Source organism: Mauremys mutica, chromosome 7, assembly GCF_020497125.1.
Source record: "Mauremys mutica isolate MM-2020 ecotype Southern chromosome 7, ASM2049712v1, whole genome shotgun sequence".
NCBI lineage: Eukaryota > Metazoa > Chordata > Testudines > Geoemydidae > Mauremys > Mauremys mutica.
This window is the reverse complement of record NC_059078.1, coordinates 58,871,821-58,884,460: the sequence shown is the minus strand read 5'-3', so window position 1 is coordinate 58,884,460 and position 12,640 is coordinate 58,871,821. Positions and strand designations below refer to the sequence as shown.

Genomic DNA, 12,640 nt, shown 5'->3' with positions numbered 1-12,640 from the left:
GGGGCCACAGTTCGGGCGCCTGTGGTCCCCCCACTTTTAGGGTGCTTTGGCTGCTCCTGGCTGGAAGATTGCAGTTTGTTAAATGCACTGAAGTCAGTGGATGCCAGGCCCTAGAGAGGGGCAGAGTGTTATTTGAGTAATTGCTGGAGGGGCGAAAGGGGGCTTTATGGCTGCAGACAGTAGCGTTAAAACAATTTGTATATTGGGGGTACTGAAAGCCATTGAACCAAACTGTAAACTCTGTTTATGATGGAAACCACTTCAAGCCAGGGGGTGCTCCCACACCCCCAGCACTCCTAGTTCCAGCACCCTTGGCTGCAAATAAGAATAACTCTCATAATTAGCAAGTCAAAATGTGGGTCACAGAACCATCTAGCCAAGGAAGGAAATGCCTTCCCCTGGCTGGGACCAGAGTGAACAGAGTCAAGAAACACATAGCCTTGGAGGAGGGCAGAAGTTCCCCATAGCTTCCTCCTACAAGTATATCATTGGTCTCCTTATTGGTTCAGAGACTGGATAAAAACATAACAAATCTGCACCTTCACGCTCCAGTCGATCATCACTGAGCTGCATGTGCTAAGGCCTTAATACATGGAGCCTTCTGCAGTGTAAGAAAGAGACGGGAACAATGGCAATCTACAGACATGGGGACTTTGGCCAGTTCCTTGACACTGTCTGGTACTTCACTGCATGATAGGATGTGTTCTGCTCCATGCTTTAAGGAGAATGTTCCATTGTTCCCTCCAGCACGCTTCACTACACGCCCTCGCTAATCAGGCACATCAGACCCTACCCTCTGGCATCTTCTTAGGAAAAGCACCTTCAATTCCAGGCACGGAAGTTTGCCCTGCACTTAGATCAAAAACAACCCACTGGTTAAAGATTAGTCAACCCTCAAGAGTTCGGAGGTGGAAGTTGGGAGAACAGCTCTGGCACACAGACTCATTCAAAAGGCCACATTTCCGAGATCCAGAGTTTGGAACTGAGCAGGAGAGGTTGGTGGAGGAAAAGAGTTCACACTGGTTAAGACAAAACGGTCCCTTTGTCCACAATGCAGAAGTGAGGTGAAAAGGATAACTCCCCCGTCATACCTCTCAGCTGCTGTTTGTAACAGCTACCTGCAACCCACACAAGCCTGCTGCAATTTCCTTATACCTGGAAGTTTCAAATACTTGTAAGGTCAAATGTAAGGTGTAATCAGAGGGACAATTCTACTGAAGGGGGAATTCCTACAATTAATGGGATGAAATTAACTAAAGGACAATTTAGGCTCAATATCAAAAATATTCTTAACAGTAAGAGCTATTTGGCTGTGTGCTAGTTTGTGAAGGGAAGTAGGTTATGAGCATTTAGAACGACACTGGGGAAGTGGCTGTAGGGAATAACCCTTCACGGGACAGGGCCGGGGACACAGAGTTCTGTATAGGAACAGTTCTTTCCCAGCTCTATGGTTGGGTGGCCCATCTTAAAACTGAGCTTCATGGGACACCATCAGCTTAGACATCACACTGGTGTCTGAATCTGTCCTAATCCTAGCACAAGTAACACCTCTTTCTGGAGCTGAACGGTTAGAGAAACTGTCAGACCCACAAAGTAAAAATTCTCTGTGTTCCTTGCACAGAATCCATTTCCCTAGGCCAACAGAGAGAGAAAAAAGCATTGAAAAGACTAAAGAGATCAAGACTAGAGACTGGCTGGGGGACTCAGTACCAGTGTGTAACCTGAAGCTATTTTTAACACTTTGAAACGGATTACATTTCAAACAGCTTCTCATTAAGCTAGGTAACCACTTGGTGCTTTCAAGCTCTCTCAGGTCATTTCTCAAAGTGTGTGGCACGAACTGTGGTCCAATCCTGCCAGGTGGGCATGTTGCTGATATGGTTGTAGCTTAATATGTCCCTTGTTCAGAGAAGCCATTGGAAATACTAGAAATCAGTTCCAACCTGGAGGAAATGTGTCAACAAACATCATGTTTCACTTTTCTATGTAGTCTTTCATTTCCACAGAGCTTTAACTAGGTGCCAAATCTTGAAGTCTATAATCATTAAGTCAGTGCTAACTCAGGCAATACTCCCACCACTTTCAGTAAGGGCTTGTCTTGATATCAGTATAGCTTATTTCAGACACCAGTCAAACACCTGTATGCTGAAATAACTGCATCAACACTAAGTTACCCCACCAGTTGAGCTGTATCTGTCTCTACACCAATACAGTTACATAGGGGCGAAAACTATCTAGGCCTAAGAATTTTCCCAGGTAAAGACTCCGTAAGGCCTTCAAAGATTTATTCTTTATACCACCACCAGCCCCTGGGGTAGAAAGGGATTGCCATGCGGAGTACAGAAAACACAGCACAGCTCTGGACACAAGAGCAAACACACTGTTACAGAAAGTGCGAAAGGCTCTTCAGGGTCGCCCAGAGGATTCCGGGGGCCCGGGGTCTTCGGTGGCGGGGGGCCCTTCCGTTCCGGGACCCGCCGCCAAAGTGCCCCGAAGACCCGCGGCGGGAGCCCCCCGCCGCCGAATTACCGCCGAAGCGGGACCCGCCGCCGACGTGCAGCCCGGTCTTCGGCGGTAATTCGGCGGCGGGGGGCTCCCGCCGTGGGTCTTCGGGGCACTTCGGCGGCGGGTCCCGGAACGGAAGGGCCCCCCGCCACCAAATTACCGCCAAAGACCGGGCTGCACGTTGGCGGCGGGTCCTGCTTCGGCGGTAATTCACCAGTGGAGGGTCCTTCCGCCCCAGAGCGGAAGGACCCCCCGCTGGCGAAGACCGGGAGCGAAGAAGCTCCTGCGCCCTCTTGCCCCGCCCCCTCTGGGCGGCCCTGACCCTATCCACCCCCCCCAGAACACCCACAATCCACCCCCCCCATTCCCTGCCCCCTCCCCCAACCTCTGCCCTGACTGTCTCCAGGGCTCCCTGCCCTTTAGCCAACCCCGCCGGCCCCAGCCTCTTACCCCCGGCTCCCTCCTCACGCGCAGCCTCAGCGCCTCGGCTGAACAGCCGCAGCGTGCCTCCGGCGGCGCCTGAGCTCCGTCCCGCTCAGAGCCGCGTGGGGAGCGGGTGGGGCTGGGAGCTCCGGGCCCAGCGGAGGGAGCAGAGCTCAGCCCGGAGCTCCCAGCCCCGCCCCCTCACCACGCGGCTCTGAGCGGGGTGGGGCTCGGGCCCCGCTGGAGACAGGGCGCTTGATGCGCTAAGGCTCCAGGAGAGGGGCGGAGGCGGGAGCCTCCGCTCTTCTCTTGGGGGCCCCTGCGGAACCCGGGGCCCGGGGCAAATTGCCCCCTTTGCCCCCCCCTCTGGGCGGCCCTGAGGCTCTTTGCCCATGCAGACAGACCAAACCTCAGATTTAAAGAACAGCTCTGTTCTGCAGAGTTTTTAAGATGTCACCCTCTTGTTCAGATCTGCTCCTTGTGCGAATTCAGAGCCAAGATGCCCATTTGTGACAGAACTTTTTGTTCTTTACTTCCGCCAGCACTGCAGAGCCCATACAGCAGCGTGTAAGCTGGATTCAGTTACTTTTTGTGCCCCAAGAGAATCACTTCATTCTAGTCTTTCAGACCTCTGCAAAGCCACCAAAGTCACTGGCCTTGTGTACGTGTCGCGAGAGCACATTGGGGCCTACAGAACCTTTGCCACTGGTGAGGTTCAGGAAGTGCAGCCCGACTCAGACCCCAAGTTTGCAGGACTGGCAATCAGCCCACTTTTACTCATCAACTGAGCACATTTGAGCTGAAGTCGGAGAACACAGTACGGAATCTCATGAGGCCATTTTGACAGCATAGCTGCAGTCTACATTCCAATTCAAAAGTCTCAGAGAGTAAGTTATAGGAAACCCTACATCAAAAGAATGAGTAAGTTACTGCGTTTCTGTAGAGTCTCGGCATTTCAACCCACTAAACTCAACTAGTTTTTCCTCCAAGTTTTTTGCCCTGCCCATATTAAATACCTTACACAGAGATCCACCCAGTCTCCATAGAACTATCCAAACCAACATCTAGAAACCAATTCTACGCAGACTACTTCTGAAACAGCACACGCTAGCCACAGCTCCCCAGCCCTCACTCAAGTACTAGGGACAACAGGATCTTTGTGGCTGAGGTATTCAATTGCTCCTGCTGCTTATTCTCCACCTGAAATCCTAACCACCTGGTTTTGTAGCAACATAACCATCTCCACAGCAACCAAATGAGACATCACAAAGACGGGATTATGAATTCAGGTGAAGAACAAACAGCAGTGGCAAATGAACCCTAAGCAACACAGATCTTGTTTTATAGTTTCCTTCAAATTCATATGGGGAGGGGGGAGCAATCCAAGATATATTGTCTATACGCAGAAGTGTTTCAGTAGGAGAAGTCTCCTCTAAGGCAGTGAATTTTTTTAAGTGTCAGTACCCTCCCCTCCCCTCCACTGACAGCTGATTTTCTCACAAGCAGTTAAACAGTGGCAACCCACACTTTTTAACTTGTCCTGCCTCCCCTCAAGTCACTACATTGGCTTCTCAGCTTCTACATCAGATTGTAGTTCTTTGACCTTCCTCTTAAGAGATCAACCCTACCGTACAGGAGGTGCCTTTTTTTAACATACTCCTTTCATGCAGAGCAAGATCTGCAGTCTAATGATGAAAGTGTTACTTCTTTTTATGCCTGTTATCTCAAAGCCGACAGTAGCCCAACCATCTTTTAGTGTTGCTGGTGTGGACAGAGCAGAAATGTTACAATCAAAACACATTATAAATGCAGTCAGGGAACTGCTATGTGTAAACACTCATCAAACTAAATCTCTTATTTTGTTAAGCCAAGGCCTGCAACACTCCACACAACTTAAAGTCTATACATACACAGATCATCTGTGGCATCAGGGGCAAAGTTGGCCATGGATTCATAGAGCTCATCATCACAGCCAGGATTCAGGGAGCATTTCATCAGCAGGTCGGTGGAGAGGTGAGCCATGGACTCATAAACAGAGTCATCTTCCTCGCCCTGCATCAGCTCCTCCTTAATGTGACTCTTCAGCATATCAGCAGTTTCCTGGAGGAGGGAGTGTAAGCAAAAGAATCAGTAAAGAGAGGATCTGAGAAATAAAGCTGCTCTTGCTGTGTGAAGTGCAGTGTATTAGCATGTTCAGATTTACTGAGTGATGTGCAAAATGTTTTTAAAAGTTGCCTGCATCCCGTGTCCAGAGTTAGGAGATTTAATTGCTGCCCATGCTATAAGCAAGCAGAGGACGTAAGTCTCCAGGGACATCAGTCTGGTATTTTTCACCAGCACATCCATCCTCCGAGCCCACAACTGCATCTGCAAGTCTCCCCTTCTGGAAAATCAGTGCCAATATCAGGATAAGTCTGCCATGCACTTGTTATGGAAAAAGCCTTCCAGTGTAAACCGATATCTAAGGTGGTGATGGCTCAACAGAAGCTGCCGTTGGAGCCTTTAGCTGGAGATGTGGGTCGAAGAAACAGTTCCTTACACCCCAAGCACTGTGAGAAAGGGCCACCCCCTGCTTCACTCTGGATTTAGTTTCCTCTTTTTTTGACAGCTGTACCAGAACATGAAGCTACGTGTTCTGGAAGTGCACAGCCCGCCTCCTCCGAGAGACCAATAGGAAACCTCACAGCTGATCATCGCTTGTGTAATACCAGCAACTTTCATTTCTCAGGGCAATGGAATTCTTTGTGCAGCTGCTGCGCTAGAGAGCAGCACTAACTTTACAAGGCCTGTGCTGGTAAGGCAGAACACTTCCCAAGCTGCTCTCCCCAAAACCCAGCACTGACTATGCTCCAGGCCCAGCCACTAGCTCTCTGCCATACAGCTGGAAGGAGCCGTCTCACCTCACCTCCTCTAGCTATTGCTACAGTGCCTTTTTAGTTGTTAGCATCTCTGGCTCTCGCCCCGACCAGTGGCTGCACTAACGCAGACCACTGACCTGTGCTTACAGTAAACGGGACATGGGGGATAGCGCATTGGGGCTGCTATTTCAAGCCTGACTAGCTCTCTCACCACAACAGGCGTGAGAGAAACAGCTAGCACAGGTCAGGCCAGGCCTGTGACGCTCGTGGTATATTTACCAAAGAATAGGGCTGGAGGCAGCTGGATTTTCTCAGCCTCCTGCACTTCTCCCGGAAGTACACAGGTTTTAATGAAAGAGAGGCGATTCACAGCCTTGTAACCCCACTGATTTCGGGGCAAGGCCACACAACCTAGCTAGTAGCTTCCCATCAGAAGCCTGCACAGTCCATTTTAGTCTGTCACTTGCCTTTGTGCAGAAAACCATCACAAGACCTAAGCAGCACCCAAGTCTTCAAAACAGGGCTTCACCTCTACTGGGCAGGGCCAACGTCCCCCTCCATCGTCTCATTAAGTCCCTCCACTTTTGACCATGTAACCCCCAAGCTAACAAGTGCAGGACCTTCTGCACAGAGATCTAAACCCAAGGCGTCACCCTTGTGCTTGCAACGTGCTTGTCACTTTCAGAGCACTTCCCCTCAGCTCCTTTTCCTGCTGCTTTGAAGTGACAACCGTGCAAAGACTTTGAAGTGCAGGCAATCAGAGAGAGTTCTGGGGCCCCAATGTCCCAGCACACTCTGAGTCAGTGCCGTGGCACTTCTCTGGACAGAACAGGATGGAGGGGCTGCAGCTTTGGCAGCATTAGGGTTTATCTCAGGGGCTTCACACCAGGGGTCGGATGCTACGGACGCATCGGTAGCAGCATGCTGGTCCCGAGGGTTGTGAGTGAAGGGGACCAGAAGTACATACTCTGTTTCTATCTCTTCTGCTCCTCTCTAAGAGCCCTCTACCCATCTTCCCCAGTCTCCCATGCTGCACCCAGCTGCTAGCCCCATCTTACAGCAGAGAGGAGCCATGGTATGCCAACTTCCCCTCCACCCTTCTCCACTGCTTGCCATCCCAGTGCGCAGCACCATCCTCAGTGACAGGTTACCAGCCTGACGGACAGCAATCTGGGGCAGCTTTCACTGTACAAAGTGCATGCCCTCCAGCCCCCTCCAGCAGCACCTTGCTCCCTCTTACCACGTATTCGTCAATGAACTGCCGCAGGTCCTTAAAGCCATGGTTTTCGGCAATGTTGTTTGGGTAGTACCCATACTTGTTGGCTACGCTGTAGGCTTGCAGGGCTCCTGGGCAAGTAAGCAGCAGCGCTGTAAGGTTCTTCAGACCATATTTTGCAGCGAAGTGAAGTAGCGTCGGCAGCTCTTCGTCCCTCTGATCTGAGAGAACAAAGGCTTTTAGAAATCAAGCTCCTCTCTGGCATCAACACACCCGGTGGGTGATGAATGCAGTGGCTAGTAAAGGGGGAGGCACACAAAAGCAGCACATTAAATAGCCCTGGAAGAGCTCCACCATGTCAGAATGGAGAGGAGCTCGGCTTGTAGAGCTGAGCCAGCCAGAGCTATCTAGGACATTCAGATGCCCAGTTCCCATTGGTTTTCCTGGGAGTTTGGCATCCAAATCCCTTAAGGCATTTCAAAGCTGCAACTTAGCCATGAAAATCTCAGCTTCAAAGACACTTAGATCCTCTCATGAAAAATGCTGCAGGAAGGCACACCTGCCTGGCACACTGGGGCACCACTGGCGCTGCAGCTGGAAGGGCAGGGAGAAGAGAGTGAAAATGGGAAAAGCTGTTCTCTGGTGAATGCATCAGCAACATGACGTAGGGGAGCACATCAGGTGTTGGGGGCGGGGTAGTGAACCCTCAAGAAACTAGATGGCAGAGTTAGCAACGAACAAGGTGCATTCTCACTAAACAGTGGAAGACACATGACGTCATGGTGAAGAAGCACATGGCTAATTTCAGCCTGAGCAAAGTTCGTAAACTCGCCTCCCAGAGTGCCTGTGCATGTGCTGGTTCCATGCCAAGGAGCATGCTTTGCTCATGAATACTGGTGAAGCAGATGTGCACAGCCCATGTCAGGCACTGCCCAGGACAGAGGCTGAGGAAGGCTCCATCTGGCATGGGGGAAAAGGGAGCTGCCTGGTTTACTGGGGCTCTTTCTGGATATTCAAGGAGCAGCACTGTTCAGCCAATCCCGGCTGGGTGTCAGCAAAGTGAGGATCAGGAGATTAAACACAGAGGCAGGCAATACAGAAGAGGGATAGGGGAAAATACTGCCAAAAAAGGGGTCCTGGGGTGCTGGCCAAGATCCCCAAAAGCCATGTGCTAATCCCGGGGAATTCGGCAGCACTCTGCCCACAACAACAAGGTACCGCACCTGGAAAGGCTGCTCTGATCCAGGCATTTAAAATCAAATCTCCCACTACCATACTGGGCCTGTTTTCAGAGACATTGCTGTGTCTCACTGCTGAGACTGTAAGCGCTGCCCAGGCACGTCCTAAGGCACATGGTCAAGGTGGTCTTCACTGCACTCATTACTTTTACAAAAACAGTTGGCCAAGACTTTCAGGAGTGACAAGTGATTTCAGGCCCTGGGCCTCCCAATTTACTCTAATTGTGAGCTCAACGGGAACAAGGAAGTGAAAATGCATAAACTATCACAATCACCTAGAATAACCAATGTTGATGGGAAAAGGTACAAAAAGGAGACAGAAGATTGAATTAGTCCAAACATAAAGGCCTCCTGATACAATTCAAGGACTGTGTTAAGAACATGCCTGTGAACAAGAGGGACTGAGGACCAAAAATGACTAAAGCAAAATGGGTATGTTGGATATTAGGCCTAACTGAGGGAGAAAATAATGAGGGGATGGGCTATTGCACCCGGCACTCCCTTTTGGGGTCATTAAGAGACTTTGGGGAGAAAAATTGGCTATTGGCGCAAGTTTCACCATCATGGCTGCCACCTCCAGCATCTACTGGGATCTTTTTTGTCCTAAGCTTGAGGGATGCGTGACCAGACTGGGTCAGAGAGAGGGACCCAGATACCATCACCACCCTACCAGCTCCATCTGAATGCCAACCACCACCAGGGATGCAAGACTGTGTCTCGCCCCCCCCCCCCTTGGTGTGATCTTTTCCTTCCCTGCCTTACCTCTTGTCTTTCCTATCTCCTTTTTCCTTTTGTCTAAGAACAGTCCAGCTTAGTCAGCCAACACTGCTGTAAGCCTGTCACCAGAAAGGCAGCTAAAGGCTACGCCCTAGACAGCCCAGTGCTGGAACAAGTTTGCCAGTCTCGCTGTGGCTGATCAGACCGTGTGCTGTGCCTGTGTTTTTCCAAGAGTGGGGCTGCAAGTGAGAGTCAGCATCAGTGAGAAGCTACATTTGCTCTCTTTGCTGCTCTTTCCTCTCCCCTGGTGTCTGTGTTTATCTCAACTTGTCTTCTAAGAAATGGGATCGGCTTTAACAAGTACAGCAACAATGACAGCTCCAGTCCAGCTTATCTCATTTCTTTCCCCCCCCGCACCCAAAAGAACAGTTATTACCAAATACCAACTAAAGACTGTCAAATGCAGGGGGAGGGGGTGTCCTTCTAAAAACTCTCTCCAGCTAAAGGAAAGGGAACAAGGGATGTTGTTAAAATGAAAACTGGATTTAATACCCTACATTTCAAATGCTATTAACTGTTTTTCCTTCTTTTCTGTATCTTTCAATAAAGAGTTTAATGGGTTTCTTTGTTTGTTTGTTTTTTGCATTGCTGAGGTCTCTAGATACCAAACCCCAAACCTTGTTTAATGTTGGACAGTGACTAGGTTATGTTAATGCCTTTGTCTCTTCGGGCCCCTTTATTCCATCTAAATTAATACAACAGCACCCAGTTTAACACCTTGAAAGGGAGCTCATTTTCATAGAGCAGGGGCTCAATTTTCTTTTAAAGATGGCCCATGTTGGGTGCCCAACATCACTAGGCACTTTTGAAAATCTTGGCCGTAGATTATTGTCCACCCTGCCCCAGGCCTGCCAAGATAATGGTTCTTTACTCCATTCTTTGTGTGTTAAAACCCTGTAGTTCCATTTTACATGGTGCTGCAGGCGACTCATTTTACAGCCACTGATTACAGGCAGAGAGTTGTAACAAGGACATTTTTTAAAGACTTACTTGTTGTCATATCTTCTTCCTCCAGCTGGTTGATTCCAAACAGGTGCAAGCCACTTGCAGGAATGTTGTTCTTCAATGACTCAGTCAACAGTTTGTCCAGAGCTTCTATGTTATATGGTACTATTTTAAAGGCCTGAACAGAAGTGAAAAGTAATTTATCTTGTGGGCATTTTCAGGCCAGACATTCAGTTCAGTTTGGATGTATAAAGTAAGTTAAAAACAAAAAACTAAGTCAAAAGAAGAGAATGCTAAACACTCAAAGACCAGAAGGGCCAAAGTTAAGGTTGTATGTGCAATTTTAACTGCTTCCCGATGCATATTCATGATACTATATTTAGTTACATGATTAGTTGCTACTATTCTCAGTGACTGAGTATGCAGGTTGGCAAGCACAGTGAGTGAGTCTGGAATGCAAAAATTACGGTAAGTCGTTTCCTGAAACAGAAGTGAAAAATGAAGGAGTTACTTTACTTTTTGTGATATGCTCAACTAGCCTGGTCAGTTTCGCATGTTGCACAAGGCTTTTATGTTTGGCTTTCCAAATGATTTGTTATTTCTTGAAGACTTATTCCAGGTTCTGTAAAATCCAGTTTCTCAAGTTAGCAAAGTCTAAACTGGGGGGGTTAAATTACTGCATTTTCCTTGAGCTGCCAATAGATCTAAGAGTTACCATAGCTCCTCATAGGGAGAGAGCACACTCTGCTTTCTGCAGATGGGAAACATTAGGCCTAATTAATATTGACTGCGATAAAACAATGAGATTACATTTCTATCCTTCCAGCAAGCTCTTTCCTTCCGAGCGCTTTGGATATCTTTTTTGCTCACCTCCTGCCCCAGAAAGAGCTGATTTCAAAAGTTGCCTTTTGTCCATTGTCATTACCTGGCACATGAACTCCACTGGATTAGCTGCATTGGCCAACAAGTTGCCGATCTCTTCCATGTCACTGTAATAGCTGATGTTCGCTTCCCCCACCATCAAGTCACCTGAATATATCCGCAGAGATGCTGCTCCAGATGTTAAGTCTTTCAAAGGAAAGGAAAACAATCCCCAGTAAAAACAGGCAATGAGCGTGAGCACCCAGAAGCAGCACTGACATTAGGAGGGGTTTCACTCAACTCCATCAGCATAAGCGTTTCAATTGTGGGTGAATCTGGCATGTGTCAGTAGGGTTGCCAATTTTGGTTGGATGTATTCCTGGAGATTTCATCACATGACATAATCTTTAATTCCTATCTATCTCATAGAGCTGGAAGGGACCCTGAAAGGTCATTGAGTCCAGCCCCCTGCCTTCACTAGCAGGACCAAGTACTGATTTTGCCCCAGATCCCTAAGTGGCCCCCTCAAGGACTGAACTCACAACCCTGGATTTGGCAGGCCAATGCTTAAACCACTGAGCTATCACAGTTTTAATCACATTGTTAAACAATAGAATACCAATTGAAATGTGTTAAATATTTTGGATGTTTTTTCCCACATTTTCATACATATTGTATTCTGTACTGTAATTGAAATCAAAGTGTATATTATTTTTATTACAAATATTTGCACTGTAAAAATGATAAACAAAAGAAATAGTAATTTTCAGTTCACCTCATACAAGTACTGTAGTGCAATCTTTTTAAGTGCAACTTACAAGTGTAGGGTTTTTTTGTTACATAACTGCACTCAAAAACAAAATAATATAAAACTTCAGAGCCCACAAGTCCACTCAGTCCTACTTCTTGGTCAGCCAATCACTAAGACAAACAAGTTTGTTTACATTTAAAGGAGATAATGCTGACCTCTTTTTATTTACAATGTCACCAGAAAGTGAGAACAGGCATTTGCATGGCACTTTTGTAGCTGGCATTGCAAGGTATTTATGTGCCAGATATGCTAAACATTTGTATGCTCCTTTATGCTTTGGCCACCATTCCAGAGGACATGCGTCCATGATGATAACGCTCGTTAAAAAAACAATGTATTAATTAAATTTGTGACTGAACTCCTTGGCGGAGAATTGATTTTCCCCTGCTCTGTTTTACCCACATTCCGCCATATATTTCTTGTCGTAGCCATCTTGGACCCAGCACATGTTGTTCATTTTAAGAACACTTTCACTGCAGATTTCACGAAACACAAAGAAGGTACCAATGTGAGATTTCTAAAGATAGCTACAGCACTTGACCAAAGGTTTAAGAATCTGAAGTGCCTTCCAAAATCTGAGGGGACAAGGTGGGGAGCATGCTTTCAGAAGTCTTAAAACAGAAACATTCCAATGCGGAAACTACAGAACCCGAACCACCAAAAAAGAAAATCAACCTTCTGCTTGTGGCATCTGACTCAGATGATGAAAATGAATGGTGTGCACTGCTTTGGATTGTTATCGAGCAGAACTCATCATCGGCATGGACGCATGTCCTCTGGAATGGTGGTTGAAGCATGAAGGGATATAGGAATCTTTAGCATATCTGGCATGTAAATATCTTGCAATGCCAGCTACAACAGTGCCATGAGAACGCCTGTTCTCGCTTTCAGGTGACATTGTGAACAAGAAACGGTCAGCATTATCTCCTGGAAATGTAAATGAACTGTTTGTCTGAGCGATTGGCTTCACAAGAAGTGGACTTGCAGGATCTAAAATTTTACATTG

At 47.8% G+C, this 12,640-nt stretch overlaps 1 protein-coding gene across 1 annotated transcript in view; it reads right to left on the bottom strand.

Moving 5' to 3' along the window:
• Positions 1-12,640, bottom strand: part of PIK3AP1 (phosphoinositide-3-kinase adaptor protein 1) — an 80,081-nt gene that overhangs the window by 26,380 nt on the left and 41,061 nt on the right. The window contains exons 5-8 of the mRNA XM_045024228.1: positions 10,888-11,030; positions 10,008-10,140; positions 7,027-7,223; positions 4,839-5,028 (exon numbers count right to left, since the gene is read on the bottom strand). Coding sequence (XP_044880163.1) covers positions 4,839-5,028; positions 7,027-7,223; positions 10,008-10,140; positions 10,888-11,030 — 663 coding nt within the window. The remainder of the gene's footprint in view (positions 1-4,838; positions 5,029-7,026; positions 7,224-10,007; positions 10,141-10,887; positions 11,031-12,640) is intronic.